This window comes from Mesoplodon densirostris, chromosome 20 (genome assembly GCF_025265405.1).
Source record: "Mesoplodon densirostris isolate mMesDen1 chromosome 20, mMesDen1 primary haplotype, whole genome shotgun sequence".
NCBI lineage: Eukaryota > Metazoa > Chordata > Mammalia > Artiodactyla > Ziphiidae > Mesoplodon > Mesoplodon densirostris.
The window spans coordinates 11,569,895-11,584,598 of record NC_082680.1 but is presented as its reverse complement, the minus strand read 5'-3'; the positions used below and the strand labels follow the sequence as shown (position 1 = coordinate 11,584,598).

Here is a 14,704-nt window from a genome sequence, read left to right as displayed (position 1 = left end):
CAGGTCCCGGGGTGGACCCTGACCCACGGCGGGAGGGGAGGAGTGTGGCCAGGGCAGGGGCGCAGAGCCCAGGGCTCCCTCTGGGGCCCTAACTCAGGGCGGCCCGTCTCCCCATCCACTGGAGCAGGAATTCCTTCAGGAAGTCTCTCCCCCAGGGAGCCACGTGGCTGCCTTCATTTTCGTAGTTCTCATCGCTTGCTGTCCACGCACCTTTGTGGTGGGGTCTGGGGCGCGTTTAAACAAGCAGCTGGTGACTTCTGAGCTGCGTTCCCTCCAGAAACACGCCCTGTATGGTAACGACCCACTCCTCCCACAGGACTCGGGCCACCCCTGCACGGCTGCTGACCCTGACAGCTGCTTCACGCCCGTGTCCCCACAGCACTTCATCGACCTCTTCAAGTTCTAAGGGCCCCGCCGCGTCGTGGCCTGGGCAGCGTGGTAGGACGCGTCCTCCGTGACTGAGCCGTGACCTGGTGCCCAGGCTGGAGGGCGTGGAGGGACGTGGAAAGCTGCCCTGGCACCTGCGGGCAGGAGCACCTGTTGTTTCCACCTTTGAAGCGGGGTCAGGGAACCCAGGAAAATCATTTCTACTTCCTTCTTTAAAAAATTCTTTTCTTCTAAGCGCATTAAAATGTGCAACTTTGCATGTTTGTGAATGTGGTTCAAAAAGAGTCTGTATTTTCAGCACCGCATTCTGTGCTGAACTGACACTAACAGCCAAGCATATGCTTCTTAATTGTCAAATGATAGTTTCCTGATTTTGTAGTGATTGGGGGCGGGGATAGATCATTGATCCTTGTAAGGACATTGTGCAGAATATTTATTTTTCTTGAGATGTATTTTAACTGTATTGGTCTTGTCCATATGAATCCTTTTGGATACAGAAGAAACCCAGGGAAGTATGTGCATGTCTTCTGGGTGCTCAGCGTTGGGTTGTGAATTGTGCAGACATCCGAGACCCACAAAGGCGTGAGTCTGGGGCTGTGATCCTGGGCTCATGGCCCGATGCTGGCAGGCAGGGGCCCTGACCTGGGGGCCAGCCCAGTGTGACCTGCACTGTACTGCTCTGAATCCCCCTTTGCAGGCTAAGTAATAAATCATGTTTATCTACTGATTTTAACTTCATCAGTTTTGCATCTTACTGAAGGAAGTAGTATCAATGATTTTGATATCATTTATTGAAACCTTTCAAAGATTGTTTTATTTTAAAAATATTGCATGTACATTTTAGAAAATTTTGAAAATAAAGGTTTATAAAAGAATAAAACTTGCATATAACCCTGCCACCCAGAGATAGCTGTGCTTACCAGAAGGAATGCAGGAATGGCCCCGGCAGGTGTAGGGGAGACTGAACAGGGTCAAGGACCCAAGCAAAGTCATTTCTACTTCCTTCTTAGCACATGGAAATTTGCTGTCTTGCACATTTGTAAATAAAGAGTCTGTATTTTCACTACATTCTGTGCTGAACTGACACAGCCAAGACTATGCTTAATTGTCAAATGGTAGTTTCCCTCTGTGTGTATTGGGTGAAAGCTTTTCATAAAACTGTAAACATCATATATACCGTTTTCATTTTATAACCAGCCTTTTTTTCAAAAGTGTTTGTGAAAATATGGTTTTTACTGGCAACGTGGTACCACACAGCTGGACCAGATCACTTTGTGATCAGCATCACCACATGTGCACTTTTGTGCATCTGATGATCTCCTTACGATAAACGAGAAGCAGAACCAGGGAAACAAGGCAGTTGTTTGTAAGGATGTTTCCAGAGCACTGGCGACGATGGAAGGTGGCATCTTTCTCCCCCGAAGATGGACGTGAAGAGGCTGTGAGGTAGGATATGTCTTCTGAAAGCTTATTGGCGAGTTGTTTCTGTATTTTTTTATATGTATAAATTTATTTATTTTTGGCTGAGCTGGGTCTTTGTTGCTGTGCGCAGGCTTTCTCTAGTTGAGGCAAGCGGAGGCTACTCTTTGTTGCGGTGCACGTGCTTCTCATTCTGGTGGCCTCTCGTTGCAGAGCACGGGCTCTAGGCACGCAGGCTTCAGTGTTTGCAGCACGTAGGCTCCGTAGTTGTGGCTCACGGGCTTAGCTGCTCTGCGGAATGTGGGATCTTCCCCGACCAGAGCTCGAACCCACGTCCCCTGCGTTGGCAGGCGGGTTCTTAACCACTGTGCCACCAGGGAAGCCCTGTATTTTGTTTTGCTTTGGCAAATTACCTAATTGTGTTCTTTGCCTGTTTTACTTTTGGGGTGTTGGTCTTTTCTGTATTAGTTTCTTCTTAGGAGGACATTAACCTCTTGAAGTGAGTTCTTTTCCCCAGAGAACATTAAAAGTCTTGGGAGAAGAGTCCAGCTGTTCCCCCCTATTAATTAGCCCATTTCCACAGGCAGCAGATGTGCTTGGACCCAAAACTGCACACAGGCATTGGCAAAACCTGTAGGTGTGCCTGAGGCCCGCAGCGCTGGGAGGGGGCACGTACAGACACGTACAGAGTTCCAGGCACACAGTTCCTGGGCCCTGATCCCTCATTTACGGAAGATCAGGTGACGTGAACAGGAAGAGAGGGATCGTCCTGAGCTGCAGGTTCGTGTGGCATTTCTGAGTGTGGTTCCGTCAGGGGGCTCACCGGACTCAGGCTGCACAGCGTCACTCCCCGCGATGTGTCATCTGCACGCCCTCGACCCTCTCAGGACGGCCAGGAGTGGGCCCAGAGCCGCCCCTGCGGGAACTGCCACCCCCAGGAAGTGGCGTCTGGAAGTCTGTGGTGTCTTCCTTTGCCTTGAGGTACAGTTTCTCACCCGGGTTGTGACTCATGGGCCAGGAGGAGCCACAGTAGGTTCTGCAGCAGGTCCAGGTGCTAGTCTGGGAGTTTCATGGCATCTGTTGTGCATTTGCTCAGGGCTGTCCGTGGAGAACCATGTCTCCTTTAGGGACGGTACTGAAGGATTTGATGTTATTTCTGCTGTAAATGCTGCTTTTAGAATCATACGGATTCTAACAAACATACAGAATCAAACAAAATGCCCACGTAAGGTGTTTGTATACTGATTTTGTATCCTGTAACTTTGCTGAAATCACTAATTAAACCTAGCGGTATTTTTTGTATATTCCTTAGGACGTGGATATACATCGTGTCCTCTGCAAATAGAGGCGGCTTTTCACCTTTCCTTCTTTCTTCCCTCCCTCCCTCCCTCCTTCCCTCTCTCCTCTCCTTCCCAGCTTTCCGGCCAGGCCCCCATGCACGTGGACGGCAGTGCACACACATCCTAGCGTGTTCCTGGGAGGCTCTCAGCCCTTCGCCTGTGGGTGTGGTGCATGCTGGGCATCTCTGTGGACGCCTGTATCAGGGTGAGGTGCTCCCTTCCAGCCTCGCTTTGTTGACGTGTTTTGTTTTGTTTTGTTTTAATCATGAAAGGGTGTTAGATTTTGTCAAGTGCTCTTTCTACGTCTACAGAGGTGGTCGTGTGTTGACTTTTGTATGTTGAACCAACCGTGCATTTTCAGGCCCACGTCCCACGTGGTTTCCATACACGGTTGGTGAGTTTAGTTTGCTGGTTTTACTGAGCATTTTCACAAGAGAGATTAGCTGTGCTTTTCTGGTGAGTCTTTGTCTGGTTTTGGTATCTGGGTGAAAATAGCCTCCTAGAAGGGGCTTGCCTTGGGAGAGTTCCCTCCCATTTTCTGGGAAGGGTTTGTGAAGAATTGGCATGAGTCCTCCTTTAGGAATTAGGATAATTCCTTGGAAACTTAAGTTACTGAGGAGAAGCGTCTGTTTTCAGTTTAGTGACATCCTCCCTTTTGGAAAATCCTTTGCCTTTAACGGGATAGGGTCGTTTTGTCTTAGCTGAGACGTATCTTGGTTAGAGCTCATTTTCTTCATCATGGGGCCTAACCTAGCAATAAACGGGCTGTAAACTTCATCTGCCTCCATAGTTACAGAAGGAAGTGTGCTGAAAACCGTAGATGAAAAGGCAGAAGCTGTCTTGGCTTATGACATTTCTTTCTTTCTTTAACGGTGTGAGAAAATGCATATGCTTCACTCCTCTCCCTTTCCTGTATTCCCCACCAAACGCAGCATCACCCCCACCCGGTGAGATGCCCAAGGATCTGCAAAACTGGGAGGGAAAACCCTGAGGGACCCAGTGATTTCCTGCTGCCGACACCTGCTCGGCTGAAAGGCCCGACAGCCACTTGCTTCTCAGCTCGCACTCCCCTGCTCCTATCTGGGTGTGGTCGCGTCTTCTGACCTCACTCCAGACGAGCTCTGCTTTTTGCCCCTTTTTGCAGAGGGAGCAGACCCTCACTTTTGGAGAACAGTGTCCCCTGGGCGCCCCCCAGAACCCCAGCAGGGACGTGCCACGTGCACCTTCCCGACCCGTTATGGCTGGTGTGGCTGCTCCTTCCCACCGCACAGGTGTGACTGCAGTGCCCCCTCGCCGGCACCGTCTGGGTGTCATCGGCACACGCGCCTCTCGGGCGTATTCCTGGGGGGCCTGCCGCCCTCCCCGCCCCCAGCACCGACTCAGGCCCACATGGAGAACAGAGGTGCTCAGAGCACAGCCACCTGAGGACGCGAGAGGGCTTTTCACGTGCCTCTCACTCAGGATGGCGAGATTCTCCACACACAGTGTTCTTCCGTGTCAGACAGGAGAGACACCTCAGCTGCGTTGTTTTTATTATTTGGATAAAATTTTCACTTTTCTTTGATAGTCATTTGAGAAATTTGCACAGACCAATGCAAGTAGCTTTTTACTATTTAATCTACATAGAAAATTCAAATGTCATTAAAATTTTTTAATTGCAGTAACATACACATAAAATTTGCCATCTTAACCATTTTTCAGTGTACAGTCCAGTGGCATTAGGTACATTCACACTGTTGTGCAAACACCACCACAATCATCTGCAGAACACTTTTTTATCTCTGCAAACAGAAATGGTCCCCATTAAACACTAATTCCCCTTCCCCATCCTCCAGCCCCTGGCCCCCACCACCTACCTTGTCTCTGTGGATCTGACTACTGTAGACACACCATGTAACTGGAATCATAAAGTAGTTGTCTTTTCATCCGTGTTGTAGCATCACTCAGGATTTCCTTCACTTGTGAGCTGAATAGTGTTCCATTGTGTGGTTGGACCACATTCTGTTTCTCCGTCTGTTGATGGGCACTTGGGTTGCTTCCACCTTTGGGCTGCTGTGAACATGGTGTACAAATCTCTCTTCTAGGTAAAGGTTTCGTTTCCTTTTGGATATATACCCAGAGGTGGAATTGCTGGATCACGTGGTAATTATATAGTTAATATTTTGAGGAACCACCATACTATTTTCCATGGTGGGAGTGTAAAACGGTGCAGCCTCTAACAGTGCCCAAGGGCTCCAATATCTCTACATCCTCACCAACACTTGTTATCTTGTGGGGTTGGGCTTTTTTTGTTTGTTTTTTATAGTAGTTGTCCACATGGTTGGGAGGTGATATCTCATTATGGCTTTGATTTTCATTTCCCTGATGAGAAGTGATGTTGAGCATCTTCTCCTGTGCTTGTTGGCCATTTATATGTCTTACTTGGGGAAATGTCTGTTCAGGTCCTTTGCCCTCTTTTTAATTGAGCTGTATGTGGCTTTGTTGTTGAATATAGAAAGAACTACTACAACTCTGGACACTAAGTCCTTATCAGCTAGACGACTTGAAAATGTTCTCTCCGATTCCCTAGGTTGCCTTTTCACTCTGTTGATTGTGTTAATTTTGATGTCCAATTTCTCTATTCTTTTTTTTGGTGCCTGCACATTTTGTGTCATATCCAGGATTTTCATTGCCAAATCCAATGTCATGAAGCTTTCTCCCTATGTTTTCTTCTAAGAGTTTTATAGTTTTAATTTTTGCGCGTGGCATAATAAGGTAAGGATCCAGCTTCATTCGTCTGCATGTGGATATGTGGTTTTCCCAGCAACATGTGTTGACTGTCCTTTCCCTAATGAACGGTTTTGGCACCCTTGTTGAAAATCATTTGACCAAATATGCCATTATGACTTGGGTGGGGATTGAAAATCATTTGACCAAATATGCCATTATGACTTGGGTGGGGATTGTACTGACTCTATAGATTGCTTTGGGTGGAAGTTTTCCAATCCATGAACATGGGATGTCTTCCATTTATTTGTGTCTTTTTCTTTCAGCCTTTTTCACTGAGTTCATTCCTAAGTGTTTTATTCTTTTTGTTGCCATTAAAAATGGAATTTTATTAATTTCCTCTTTGGATTTTTCATTGTTATTGTATAGACCTGCAACTGATGTTTGTATGTTGATTTTTTGTTGTCTGTAGAATCTGCTACATGTAAGATCATGCCACCTGCAAACAGAAAATTTTAATACTTCCTTTCCAATTTGGATGCTTTATTTCTTTTTCTTGCCCAGATGGCTCTGTCTGGTGCAGACTTCCAATCTGTGTGGAACAGAAGTAGTGAGAGTGGGCATTTTGTCTTGTTCCTGATCTTAAGAGGAAAAGCTTTCAGTCTTTCAGCATTGAGAGGATGTCAGCTGGGACTTTTTATATGGCTGTATAATGTTGGGGCAGTCTCCTTCTATTCAGAATTAGTTGAGTATTTCCATCGTGAAAGGGTGTTGAATTTTGTCAACTGCTTTTTCTGCATCAATTGAAATGATCATGTTTTTCCTTTGTTCTGTGTATAATAGCGTGTATTAAATTGATTGATCTAATGGTGGATATTGTCTCTTCTTGAAAGTGGGGTATTGGGGTCTCCTACTATAATATAGAGCTGGCTCTTTCCTCAGTGTTTGCTTCATATGTTTAGAAGCTCTAATGTTCACGTATGTTTATGATTATTACATCTTCTTGGTAAATTCTCAACTTTTTAATTTAAACAACATGAAGATGATGAAATTACAGGATTATGGGATTTACTTTAACATAATTCTCTTGGTTGAGGCTAGGGGGTGACTAAAGATAAAACAAGATTGGCCAGGAGCTGAAAACCGTAGAGGGGCAGGATGTGTAGATGAAGGAGCTTTCGCCAGGGTTCAGCAGATTTTCTGTGAGGAGGCAGGTGTTAAATATTTTTGGCTTTTCAGGGCCCACATTCTCTCTTGCAGCCATAGACAATCTATACGTAACTCAGACTTGGACTGCGTGGGGGACATTGATAGCGAGTGTTCCAATTAAACTCTGTGGGATTTCATGTGTCACAGTATATTGTTCTTTTAAGTTGTTCTACCATTTGAAAATATAAACATTCTTAACTTGTACGCCATATAAGTAAGTACAGGGGGATGGCCACATTTGTCCACCAGGCTGTAGTGTGCCAACCCATGATTTATATAATTTTGTTTCTTCTTTTGGATATGTTTGATATTTTCCATTTAAAAACTGAGATGTTACTTTTTCAACATTTGTCACCCTGTTTTTTGATCACAAATGTAATGTATATTCACTGTAAAAAGTTTTGTTAAAAAGCCAATATACAAAAAAAAAAAGAAAATGCTACCCATAATTCTACTTCAAGGTAATTACTTAAATTTTGATATCTTTCCAGTATTTTATCTCACATTGCCTTTTGAAGACCTGTAAGCACCCAAATTATAAAGTGAGAGAAACAAACAGCGAAGTACTAGAATAGAGCTGCGTGTCTCCTGGGGGAGAGCAATGCCCTCCTCTGGGTCCTGCTCACTGGTTCCCAAGGGAAACTGGTCTTCCAGGGGCTTCTGCATGTTGAGCTTTGGAGATTTCTTACAGAACAAAAATTCTTGGCATCCTCCTGCTAGCTTACTGATCCAGTTCTGAGTTTCTAGGGAGAAGAGAATTTTGAAACCCTAGCCTCTAAAGAAAAAAAAAACTTTTCAAAAAGAAAACTCAAAGCAAATATTTTTCCCATCACCACCCCCTTCTAGATTTATTCAGCTGTCTGTCTTGAAAGCTAAAATTCTACCCTGCCTTTATCACTAAATTCTGCAATTCTGAAGTCATGCTGAGACATCAACTTCTAATTACATAAACTTGTCCACCACTTCACTGAGGCCAAAGACCCTGGAGGGAGACTGGCGACCAGAAGACAGATGACAGAGGCCTGGGACAGAATCAGAAACTTGGCAGATACCCAGAGAAAGGACTCATGAGTATCGGAACCCAGCACAAAGCAGTGGATTTGTACAGAAGCAAGTCCCCAGACACACATTCCTGCAGGCGGAGAGAGGCAACTGCAGGCACGTGAGGAGGGAGGGAACTTGTCATCCCCAAGCCCCCATTTCACACCTACCTCAGTATGGGCTGAGCCCCTGCAGCAGGCCAGTCACAATCCATACACCATGTCGTGGTCTTGAGGACAAAATTAAAAGCAGCTAAAAAGACATTTTCCAGACAATTGGGAAAACCTGACTGTATATATGGGTATTGGATGATGTTAGGGAATGGTTAGTTTTGTGAGGTGTGCCATTGACGTAGTAGTTAGTTATGCTGGGGGAATAGCTTCGTTTTTAGAAATGCATGCTGTACGCATTCAGGAGTGAAACGTCATGATGTCTGTAATTTACTTTTAAATGGTAAATATATATCTCAGCCTTGAAATCCTTGATCAGGTAAACACACATGTGAAGCAAATGACACGTTCAGCAACTGTGGAATCTCAGTGGCTGAGTTGCCCACCACACTGTTTTTACTCTTGCATAGATATTTTCCATAATAACAGTTTTTAAAAACTGAAATGCTTGTCACTTCCAAATTGAAATGTGCCGGGTTAATTATGAAAAATAACCACCACTTAGAGGTTTAGGTGTAATCTGGCCTCCCTTGCACATGCCTGCTGCTACCGGGCTCAGGAGTGGCACACACTGTACAGAAAAAGCACAACTCTTAACACTCCCACACACACTGAGACCCGGGGGCCCCCAACTCCTCAGGACCCACAGTGGGACCGAGGTGTGGGGACTCTTGTTCACAGCCGAGCGTGGCCTTTCCTGTTGTTAAAAGGAGAATGACTGTTTCACTGGGGATGGTTCTTCTCCTGGATGAGCTGTGAATGCACGGAAGCTGGGCGCTGGCTTCCTCACCATCGGGACCCTGGGTGGCTGACAGGTGCAAAAAGCAGAGTCCAGGAGGAGCCCCTTTCCTTGAACCAGCCTCGCAGAGCCTGCAGATCTGGAATAACTTCCCGCTCCAAGGCCCTGGCACCCCTGCTGCCCCAGGAACGTCTCCCAAACTCCGCCAGCCTCTCAGATTCCCGTCCTCCAGCTACACGGCCTCCTCACTCCACTGAATCCCATGCTCCGTCCGCTTCATGAAAACATTTGCCCGGTGCATATGGGCAGGGGGCTCCACCCATCCAGGAGGAACCGCCAGGTGGGGACACCTGCCCAGACGCCCCACAGCCTCGCCTGGCCCTCATCACTGCATCCCACGCCAGCCACGCCCTGTCCAGCCACGCCTTCTGTGACGAGGGACAAACTGTGGCCTCCCAGGGTCTAAGCCAGCATTTAGACCCCGTCCCTGTCAGTCTGAAGCCAGGCCCTGCATCCCCAACCAGTCCTGGGGACACGTCAGACCCCTCGGAACAGCAGGTGCCTCGGGCTTCCCCACCTGGATCTCAGCTCCTGGTCCAACGAGTGCCTGGGCACAAACACCCTCAGAGCCTCACTATGATCATCTGCAAAACAGGCGCAGCAGCACCGCCTCCGGGAGCCCTGATGGGCCAGGTGCCCCGCAGGAGGCCGGGCGGCACCAGGGAGTGGAGTGGACGGCGCCTGAGAGCCTCGCCCCACACCAGGGTCTGAGGTCTCCCTGTCCTCCCTCTGCGAGGCAGATGCACACGCCACAGCCACGTGCCATCTCTCCCTTGCTGTTCTGTTTAAAGCCACCATTTCTAAATTCAGAATTTCTGCATGAAGGCTGGAATCGCCACTTGGGAACTGGAACACAGGCACTCGGTCAGAAAAGACGGCCTCTTCCTCACAGGGAAGAAGCCAATTTTTGGTTTATTCCCCCCATGGCTTCACTGCCAAGTCCCCGTTCTCATCTGTGCAGGTGGGTGGACTCGGGGGCCACAGGCCTGGGCGGGTCGTCCCTCCAGGCCACATCCCCACTCTCGGGAGGACTTGGGAGCCGTGCCCGGGTCATGGTAGCCTTGGGTGTGGCCCCAACAACTGAGCAGGTCAGGGCCCCCTGCGGGGCTGGCCCGGCCGCACCTCACCTTCCCATGGCCTCAGGACCAGCCGCAGTGCCCTGACCTGTCCTTGTGCGAACACAGCGGGGAGAGGACATGGTTAGAAAAACCCAGAGCAGAGCTGGTTTGTTTGTTAATATGGTCTGTATGCTTGTCTGATATTTCAAAATACCCCAGAAGGCATGAAAAACATAAGAGGTGAAAGTCACCTGTAATCCCTCATCTGAATGCAACCGTTAAAAGGTCTCGTCTGCCACGTCATTCTCCCCATGGGTTTGAGGAAAGTCGGGTGCTGGGCCACTATCTCCAGGGTAACACGATGACCTCGTCAGGGGCACCAAATCCGGGGTGCTACCCAGCTATGCGGGGCTTTCCTTCTAGACCCACTGAGACACCTCATACCCTGGGGGGGGTCACCGTTGCGTTCGTCACCCTGTTACTAAAAGACACAGCTCAAATATTTTCCAAATCCTGAGACGGCTCCTTTCAGTAGAAATTTTACATTTTTCAACAGCGGGCAAAATCTGTCAATAGTTCATCACTTTGTTCTGCTATTAGTGAAGACTGGTAATTTTTCATTGCAACGTGACTCTTCACAACATGAATCGAAAGCCATTTAGGTTACAAAGTAGTGCTTTTTCTGAAAACAGGTGCATTCGGCTGGCTGAATGTTAACAGCTGGCCAGCCCCGAGTGGACCAGGCTGGGACAGGATGTGGCTGTCCACCACCCTACCCCACCCCCTGCCCCAGGAGCCCCGAGGGACCCTGCGACCCAGGAGGTGCCCTGCAGACAGTTCTGGACCAGGCTGGGTCCTGTATCCACGATTACAAACTACAGAACACAGCCGTGAGGACACGCACTCACCACGACAGCGTCACGTGCAGGTCACAGCCCCGTCAGACCCTTGTGGTGAAGCGGCAACTACTAGGAGGTGACGGTGCCTGTCCTCAGGGCACAGGCGCTGGGAAACCCCCTCGGAGGGCGTTCCTGTCCTGCATCGATCACCCAGAACGGCTCTTCTGCCAAAAGAAAGCAGTGGCAGCAGTGGGCCCCTTGGTTAGTCATTCGGCACCATCTGTACCCCCTTTGGACTATTTTATCACCAAGTTAAAGGATTTTTAGCCAATTCGTTTCTTTAAAGCTGATTCGTGTTCTGCCCTTCTTTTGTTCAATCCAATACCAACTGAGAACCATAAAATCTAGAAAGCAGATAAATGGCTGGAATTAAATGGGGAGAAAGAAGAGAAAGTCCCCTGGCCTGTGACAACAGTCGGAAAATATCTGGTGACGTACATCCGTGAGTGAGCATCTGCGGTTCAGGGTCTGAAACCACCAGTGGAACCACACACCCCAGAGGCAGGTGGAGAGCAGGACGAGAGCAGGCGTGGGGGAGGTGGGGGCGGGGTGAGGAAGGGGACGAGGGCGGGGACAGGCCAGGAGACCAGCGAGGGGAAGGCAGAAACACGCACACCACGGGAAAGGAAGGTGGTGGGACTCGGACGTGTCACCTGGCGTGAGACGGCATCGTGGTCATCCAGTCCCTAAGGGAGGAGGTCAGGGTTTCTCTCCAGAAGAGGCCACTGTTTGGGAAAAACAGATGGAAACCTTTTTACAAGATGAAGATGATTAAGTAAAGAACGTACTCCTATCAGCTGGGTGCTGAGGGGAGGCTTGCCTCAGGCTCTAACGCCTGAAGTCACTGCAGTAAAATCAGAAGCGGGGCCCAGGGCAGGGCAGACGCAGCGCCTGCTGTTCCCAAACAGCGTCCATTCAAATACACAAAAGATACATCCCGACAGCTGAAGTTGAAGTTGGTCGTTTATTTATGAGTCTACACATTTTGTTGGCATCTTAAATGAGGTTGAAGGTGTCGAGAACGGGTACCATCAGCTCTGAGTGACTGAGTCACCGGAAGCAGATGCCAGTAACCGTGCAAACTAACAGTCAGAGTATATAAAGCATGTTTTATTTTTAAAAACCTCAGCAATAAGAATTCAACCTTCTTTGAAGAAATCATTTTCCTGTTAAAAACGGCAGACACTTCACTCTTCACACAGAGAAGCTATGTTTTTACAGAATTCAAACAAACCTGTTCTCTCATCAGCCAGTGAACAAAACAAAGATGCTTTGGTAAATTCTATCAAGAAAAAATATCTTTCCCCCAAAGCATACCAATAAATATTTATATTAAAACCCACATATATTTTCGTTTAATCAGACACAACAGAAGAAAAATTCATTTTTACGTTAATCTTTGTAGATAAGTGTGATTTGTGTGCATATTCCAACCCCGGTCTGGTTTTGAGGAACAACGGTATGAAGAGCTGTTCTGCCGGCTGGGCACCACGGGGGTTTCACAGGCACTGAGCGTTGCAGCGCACGGGCACAGGCTCCCCACGGTGAGGACGCTGTCCCCACCCCCGCGCTGAGCTCCCTGCCTAGAGCCTCGGACACGAGGTCTGTGTCCCTGCACCGCTCCCTGCACCGCAACACAGGATTAGCCCAAGACAAGCCCGCGGCTCCTGCTTTAAAATCCTCACGTAAATGACGGTCTGGAGCTCGTCTGCAGCCACAGCAAGCGTCTCTTTAGGGAGAAGGACTACAGTCTATGTACTGAACTGTTTACCTGAGGAAACACGGTTTTCAGTTCCGGTGTTAACCATTTCAAGGTTCTAACGCAAACTGGATTTTACCACCACTTACATGGCCCCCTTTAAAGGCTCAGTGAAGTAAACTTCTTGTCTCTTAGGAAAAGACGGACATAGATGACTGATGGATGCTACGTAGACAGAGAGAGAGAGATGGTTAGAGGACAGGTAGACATTGTACACGGATGGCTGGAGATGACAGTGTAGACAGATGACTGGTTGAGAAATGACAGATGACAGGCAGACACTGTCACCCCCCGGAGTCCACAGAAATGCTAAATGACACCCCCTTACGTGGAACAGCACAGAACCGAACACTGAGGACAGTGGCTTTTAAAGAGAGGAATGCACAGTGTAACTGGAGGTTTTTGTTTTTAACCAAAAAACCCCTATACCTTCTCTGTGAAGCCACCGTGACCTGAGATAGACACGTACTCCTGTGGATCAGAGCTGTCCTGCTGAGGACACACGTGCACGGGTACCCGACCAAGGGGCCAGTCTATCAGGGAGGCAGAAAGCAAGTCTGGAGACACACGAGACGCCTCAGTGACGTGCCCAAACCAGCCAGTCTCTCATTTGGAAAAACAAAACCCTGGGTGTTAGAGAAGAGAGGCACTTTCATCATTTTACATACAGTTTTAACTCTTAACGAGCAAGTTATCATCTTCCAAACAAAATTAAGTGTCAAGTTACTAAAACTGATCCATGCTTTATAGCATTCTTTAATCTGCAATCAAAAACAGAGAACAAAGTTTTAGAAGAAAGTAAGATCAATATTTAAAAGTTCAGGAAAAGTAAAAATAAAACCTCAAGATAAGAACCACTGTCACCATCTAATGCGCTTACGGGAGGCTGGAGATGAAGATGAGTTTGCAGACAGTGCATTCACGCTGATCAGATACAGCCTTCGCTTCTCCAGGGTTTATTCTGCTTGCATATTTCAAAATTTAGTACAAAAGAAGAGTTAACACAATGTAACACGACCTTTGGAAGATTCATTTTACACCTGGATTGCATGTTTCTGGCAACAGAAGAGAACTGCGCAGCTGCTACATTCTTGTGTCATAGACTACACATATGTGCTACATGCAGAGAAAGGGATCAAGTCACAGAACAAAAAACTGCAACCGAGGACACAGGAAGACGGTTTTGTGGCAAAATGCAAATTACCACTGGACAGCAGCAAACCTCACGTCTCCAGTCTCAGCAACACTTGGACGACAGGAGGACGTTTCCACATAAGGCAGTCGACGTGCGGTCCCTGTTCGTGTCCACCGAGGAATTTCCTACGTAAGCGTTTGAAGAGGGAGAGTCCACGTAAAACAGCACAGGGCAGGTTCTCTGCACGTTTCATCTGGGAAAGACCAAACTTGATACTCTACTGAAAAAACACTGTGATACAGCAAACTCTAGGAATCTGAATGAAATGAGATACAAAGGTGCAAAATCAGGCAGATCTTGGTTTGTGAACTCGCAGGAGTGGGGCCGTCACTCCAGCTCCTCCCAGTCGTCCGTCAGGTGGCCTCTGCTCTGCCGACGGATGCTGACCAGCTTCCCCGCTGACCTGAGGCTCCAGCGCGAGCTGTTCCCAGCGCTGGCCAGGCTGGTGTACTTGGTGGAGCCTCTGGCGTCCTCCTCCCAGCCTGGCCCAGACAGACGGTCACTCATGAGGTCGCCCGAGTCGGCTGCCACGTCTTCAAGAGCAAGTTTTGGAGGCTCCCAACCTTCGATCTCATCTGGTTTCTTAGACTGTGTATTCTGTTTCAAAACCAAGTTGTCCCAAAATCCAGACTTCTTCTCCATCTTCAAGTCTTCTTTTAATCGTAAGTTAGTTCTACAGGAGATGAAAGAGTTAAGTGTTGGTGATCAATCATCTCAGAGCC

The 14,704-nt window shown here is 47.9% G+C and overlaps 2 protein-coding genes across 14 annotated transcripts in view; one reads left to right on the top strand and one right to left on the bottom strand.

Annotated features, from left to right (window-relative positions):
- The window catches only part of FBXO25 (F-box protein 25), a 59,623-nt gene extending 48,073 nt beyond the window's left edge, over positions 1 to 11,550 (top strand). For 4 of the 8 annotated variants that reach the window (XM_060086075.1, XM_060086073.1, XM_060086074.1 and 1 more), the window contains one exon: positions 317 to 7,412. In XM_060086075.1, coding sequence (XP_059942058.1) covers positions 317 to 406 — 90 coding nt within the window. In that variant the 3' untranslated portion in view covers positions 407 to 7,412. Of the gene's footprint in view, positions 1 to 316; positions 7,413 to 7,552; positions 7,879 to 7,907 lie in introns of those variants that run through there. The other 4 variants (XR_009530802.1, XR_009530803.1, XR_009530801.1 and 1 more) reach the window with 4 other exon arrangements.
- A 423-nt stretch (positions 11,551 to 11,973) lies between these two features.
- TDRP (testis development related protein) overlaps positions 11,974 to 14,704 on the bottom strand; it is a 56,617-nt gene continuing 53,886 nt past the window's right edge. For all 6 annotated transcript variants that reach the window (XM_060086079.1, XM_060086080.1, XM_060086081.1 and 3 more), the window contains one exon: positions 11,974 to 14,655. In XM_060086079.1, the coding sequence (XP_059942062.1) occupies positions 14,310 to 14,655 (346 nt within the window). In that variant the 3' untranslated portion in view covers positions 11,974 to 14,309. The remainder of the gene's footprint in view (positions 14,656 to 14,704) is intronic.